The sequence below is a fragment of the Myotis davidii genome, unplaced genomic scaffold (assembly GCF_000327345.1).
Source record: "Myotis davidii unplaced genomic scaffold, ASM32734v1 scaffold83, whole genome shotgun sequence".
In the NCBI taxonomy this organism is placed as follows: Eukaryota; Metazoa; Chordata; class Mammalia; order Chiroptera; family Vespertilionidae; genus Myotis; species Myotis davidii.
Window position 1 is genome coordinate 1,109,766 of NW_006294121.1, and position 5,915 is coordinate 1,115,680.

General features: G+C 33.7%; 1 protein-coding gene across 1 annotated transcript in view; it reads right to left on the reverse strand.

Moving 5' to 3' along the window:
* Positions 1-5,915, reverse strand: part of RFX3 (regulatory factor X3) — a 147,071-nt gene that overhangs the window by 61,453 nt on the left and 79,703 nt on the right. The window contains exon 5 of the mRNA XM_015566895.1: positions 1,838-2,019. Within this exon, the coding sequence (XP_015422381.1) occupies positions 1,838-2,019 (182 nt within the window). The remainder of the gene's footprint in view (positions 1-1,837; positions 2,020-5,915) is intronic.

The following is a 5,915-nucleotide window of genomic DNA, read 5'->3' on the forward strand; positions in this document are numbered from 1 at the left end:
TTTTTTTCAAGGGACTGAAAACCAGTATACCTAGAAGAAAATACACTTATGAGAAAAACAAATCTCCAGCAATCCGAAAGTAACAGAATAGTTCACTTGAAATGCAACAGAAAGAAATGATTCACACTTTGAATACATACAGAACTTATAAATCTAATAAAATTGACACACCACTCTTTTCAGCATAAATTTATAAGGTCAATTACTAAGGCTCTATTTACTTTATGAGAATATTAATAAAAACCCTTTATTAGAATACTATAAAACTGTGACTTGAAACTAATTAAAGGTAGATCATCTAATGTTATATAGTGTAGCACCTTTATTTTTATACTATTTTACTATTTAATATGGATTTCTATAAGATTTAGGAAATAAAAAAATCCATATCTTTCTGCCCAGCTACTTAAAATATTTGTGTTATTATAGAAAAGTAAAAATGACCCTGTTTGAGGAAAGTATCTAGGAAGTAGTTTGGAGAAAGGGTTTAAGATATGAAATAACCATTCTGCGTCTAGACTTTTGCAATGCACTGTTCAGCCACCAGCCAGGTTTCCTGCCTGTGATCCACCATCAATTGTCACTAGCCAAAGATCTAACCTGTCTTGTTGCTATTTCTCCTGATACAGTCAAGTCAAGGAGCAATTGCTGACAGCAACCAAGGAAACTCAGTACAGTCCTGACGGGTTTTTCCAACAATTGCAACTAGGTTATCAGTCCCTGGTTTCACTGGGCAGCCCCTAAATGTGAGTTGCTTACTGTATAACCTCACCCTTACAGGTCTGCATCTCAAAACTCAGGACACAGAGCCCAGTAGTATTTAATGGTCCTATAGCCGAAACCGGTTTGGCTCAGTGGATAGAGCGTCGGCCTGCGGACTGAAGGGTCCCGGGTTCGATTCCGGTCAAGGGCATGTACCTGGGTTGCGGGCACATCCCCAGTGGGAGGTGTGCAGGAGGCGGCTGGTCGATGTTTCTCTCTCATCGATGTTTCCAGCTCTCTATCTCTCTCCCTTCCTCTCTGTAAAAAATCAATAAAATATATTTTAAAAAAATGGTCCTATAAAAAAGTCCAATTAAATTTAAAATTTGTGCCATGCAAAAAAAAAAAAATGTAAAAATGAAGCTCCACAGTTCTAAGTATTATTTCTATCATATTTTGACAAGGAAGCAAACTGAAAAACTAAGAGTCTTCTTCACATTTTTGGCTTCCATGCAATAAAACTAAACTATATTTTTACTCCCATACATGTATGGTTTTATAATCAAGAGTTTAAAAAGGCTAAAATGAGATTAATTAGGACCATGTCTTTTTTCAGGGCTTAAAACACCCATATTTTTCAAGTTCACCAAATGATTTTTAATTGCTCTCCAGAAATGACATGAGAAAAACTCAGCTTGAATTTCTTACTCCAGACATTTCAATGTAATTTTTCAAGAGTCAAGAGAGAGACAGTTTTCCATTTAATATATTACTTTACTCATCATCTTTGCTATGGCTGTGTTCCAAAAGAGAAGACAGTGATACATATTAACTTATAAAGGATCACATGTGAATCTTGCATTAACAGGCTTGTTTGCCATTTCCTATGTGATTGGAGAACCAGCTCTCCTCAAAGCTTTGCTCAGTTGATGTTTAGGAGGATGCCTCAGTGGTTGGGTAGTATTTATTGAGTAATGACCTTTCTTTTCCCTGTGGGGGTTTATATACTGAGGTCATGCTGTATTTCTTCTTTATATGTTGATATCTGTAATCAAGTACTTTTGCTCAAACAATATGCTGAATGACTAATTTGAAAAAGAGAGGTTAATTTATGATCTTACTTTTCAATACTAACCTAGTTCCCAATCTCCTGGTTCGTAGTCCCATAAAAATGGACCTTATTAATTTTCCAAAAGAAGCAGCATTGACTGGGTCCAGTTTGTGTTCCTGACAGTGTCGCAGGTAGTGGTTGTATAGAGTGCTTCTGGGAAGGCTCACTCCTTCTGCTGTCTCGTAATTGTCCAACAGCCACTGGAGCTAGTGTAAACAAGACAGAGTCAACATGGAGAAACCAGACGATTAACAGGAAGGTCACAAGATAAAACATATCATCTGAAAGTGCAATATACAGAAATACTTGGATCGCCATCAAGCCTTGTAATAGGGTAAACTGTTGTAATTCAGAGGCCAGTGTGGTCTGACTTTGAAAACTCTCAGAAATGTAAATAGCTGTACATCCCTATGACCGCAGGCCATCTCTATTCCTACAAACATTCAAACACATGTAGAGAGAAAATATTTTTTTCTGTATTGCTAGTTTGGAAACAAACACCTCTTCAGGGAATTCTAATAATTCCATTAACTGGTCTAAAAAATAATTTATAATTGTTACAAAACAAAATATGTTCCAAACATTGCAGTATGGCACATATGTTGTTAGAGTTGGCTTGTTATAACACATGAACAGCAGGCTTCCTTGTATGAGTTTTTATATTAAGGTTCTAGTCATTTAATACAATTCTAATTGCTTATCTAATTTACTTACACAAGGTAATGCAATAATGGCATTAACTACTAAGATAGAATTCTCTAATCAAAAAGGAAAACAAGTCAGTCATTTCTTCCCCACAAGGTAAGAAACTCACTAGATTTTGGCTAAAAAGTTACATGTAAAGAAAAGGAATCATTTAAATTTTTCTACCTTAAAACTATGTTGCTTTTTCATAATTTTGGAAATTTTCATAATGTAGTTGGTAAAGCAATATTTTCTCAATCAGGGTTCTCATTTTAAAGTTTTATGTTGCTCTGTGTATACATTTTTAAAAAATCTTTAAAGTATAGAATGAGCAAGGAAATTTTAGAAAGGCTAATTAGGTATGGATTATTGAGTTTTAATATTAGAAAAATTAAATTATTAATTTGTTCATTTATTTATTTACAAAAGGAGAACTAAAATAGATTTAAATGACTTTGTTAAAATCATATATTATCTCAGTACTTGAGTCGGGTTTCCAACATTTCCTGATCACTAACATACCAGTTATTATTTCCACAAAGGCAGCAAATATTTCACACTACTTGTTTCATCAAAAATTTCCATGCCAATTATAAGAGATATTCTAAAGAGTTAATATTTTACATGCAATTCAATGGAATATTTCTGTACACAGCCTTAACTATTTACTAGTTTTCTTTTAATATTAATTACGTGACAGTAAAGATAAATATCTAAAATGAGAATTTACTAATTTCTCATGATCAAGAAAATGATCTTGTAGACAGATTTTTTTTAAAAAATTTGAAAAAGCAAATTCAATGAAATATTTGAGGGTTTTATCATAAATTGTCTCTTATAAAAGTGGAATATAGTACAAAAATTAAAGTTCAATATAAAATATTTTGAGTCTAAAGGTATGTTAAAAGAGACCATTTTTAAATGAAGAAAAATTTTCACAGAAGGAGTGCGATAATTACAGCAAAAGTTGACTTTAAAATACTCAGAAGTCTAAATGATATTAGTCACATTCAATGAATAATTTAGAGAAAATAAAGCTTTTATTGGATTAGCTATGTGGTTCTCCGCAATGTCTAAACAAGTCAAATATAGTGAACTGTTCTGCAAACTGATGTTCTTTTTATAAGGGTTTGCATTTTTAGAGATTCTTTATTTCTAAACCCATTTTCTTAAAATCCAAATTTATTTGTAATACATATGAGTGTGTGTGCATACACATAAACATGTGTACATATACTTACATATGGGTATAATATGTGTGATGAGTTGGTTGAAAAATTCCCCAAGAGTGGGTACTCTGGCACCTGTAATTTTGGCAGCAAAGCTGCATCTTACTCCCTTGCCCCTTGTCTGTAGGAAGAGGAACTTTAGTCCCTGCCGGAGGCCTAGACTTACTTTGGAAAAGCAGAAAGAAGTCAAGTGGAAGTAAAAGCCCTGAAGGATGGTGGGGGCTGTGCTGCGCCATGGCTGCTCCAGCGAGGAAGCCAGCCAATGGCTGTACCACCTCGGGGCAGTGCCCCTGCAAACTCACTGAGTACCTAGAGACTGGTTTAGGTCCCACCAGATAGCTCTTGAGATTTATCTGGGAATTATAATCTGTGTTCTACATGCCGCTATTTAACCTTCAAGTTTTGACAGCAATGAAACTGTAAATCAGACATTTGAGTCTAAAACAGTCTAAGGAAGGATTAATTTTATTGTAAGAGAAACCTGGCAGTTAAGTATAACATAAAGGCAAACACTTCATGCACTGCCCAAGGATAATTTGATACCTGCTATAAGAAATATTTCTTCCTTGGGTATTGTGTTTAATAAAATGTATTTTGACACTAACATTCAATATCTTTAACATTAAATAATTTAGAACTAAGTTATTACTATTTCTTTTATTCTTTTTATAAGGTGTTTTATAAAATATTTATTTACACTTGTGATTTTAAAAACCCATAAAATACCATAGAAACTTTTAACCTTTATCTTTAAAAGCTGATTATCCTACTAATGAATTAACATAAATTCCTGTAAGAGTGGAAACCAAGATAATTGCATCTTTCAACCTTTACATTTAACCTATATTAATCAGGGTAGATTAAGGAAGGTGAATAGGTCCTATTTTTCCCAAAGGCAAATACTGATTGACAAATTAAAAAAATACATCTTGCATTCTCCAATTAACATCTAAATGTAACATTTAGCATTTTCCCCCCAGATGAATTCTTATACATTAGGATTCATTTTAAGTTTAGTTTACTGATGATATATATTTTACAAGTCTTATTCCTACCATAACTTAGATTCACAGTACAGCAAAGTCGAGGGAGAGTGAGAATAAAATAAAGTTTTGCTTTGATCTCAATATATTTCAGTAGCTAAAACCAGTAAAAGCCATGAAATAATTATTTGCTAGATTGTGAAAAGTGTATAAAAATTAATGTCTAAAGTTTTTTATGTACTTTCAATGGAATTTTTAAAAAATGCACATGCTAAAGAACATTATGTGAAAATTGGGAACAATTAACTTAAGAACATTTCTACATTCAAATTTATAATCTAAAATATCACAAATTGAATACAATCTAAACCATTAAAGGCCAATTTATATTAATTACAACAGAGGAATATAAATAAGTTTTCAATGAAGAGAATTAGAATATTCTAATTTGATTTAGACAGACTATGCATCATTTACCTGTAACATCTTCTCATACAAAAAATTTAGAAATAAAAACATTCAAATAAAAAATTTTATACTAACAGACTGATGTAAAAAGTGAAATTAAAAGTACTATTCTAAAAACATGGAGATAAATGATATCACCCTTGGCTTTGATTTTCCGAAGGATTAGATTGTTTGGAAAAGAAGCAGTGATCTACTTTTAATCTGATGGTGGCACAAGGGGAAATGATAGAGTGACCATATATTCTTTCACTCAAATGGTGAGCAGGGAGAAGACCTCTCTCTACCAACAATATTCACACATACACCCAATGAAGCAAACTGGAAAACAAAACAGTCCTATCTAATAAAAGAGAAACATGGTAATTGGCGTACGACCGCTACCCTTCCCATTGGCTAATCAGGGCAATATGCAAATTAACTTCCAGCCAAGATGGCAGCCGGCAGCCAGGCAGCTTGAAACTAACATGAGGCTTGCTTGCTTCAGTAACGGAGGACTCCAACGTTCCCCGCCTGCCGCTGCCGGCCTCTGACCTGCAACTCTAAGCAACTATGTAACAAATATAGAAGCTAAAAAAAAACCCCAGAAACCGACTTTAGTCCCGGGCTTCAGCCAGCAGGATCTCAACATTGTAAACAAAGGCCAAAAACCTACTTTCAGCAGCGGAGACCTAAGAGCTGGAGCCAAGCCTCAAAGCTAAAGCTGGCCCAGAATAAAAAAGAATAAAAAGAAAAAAAGGA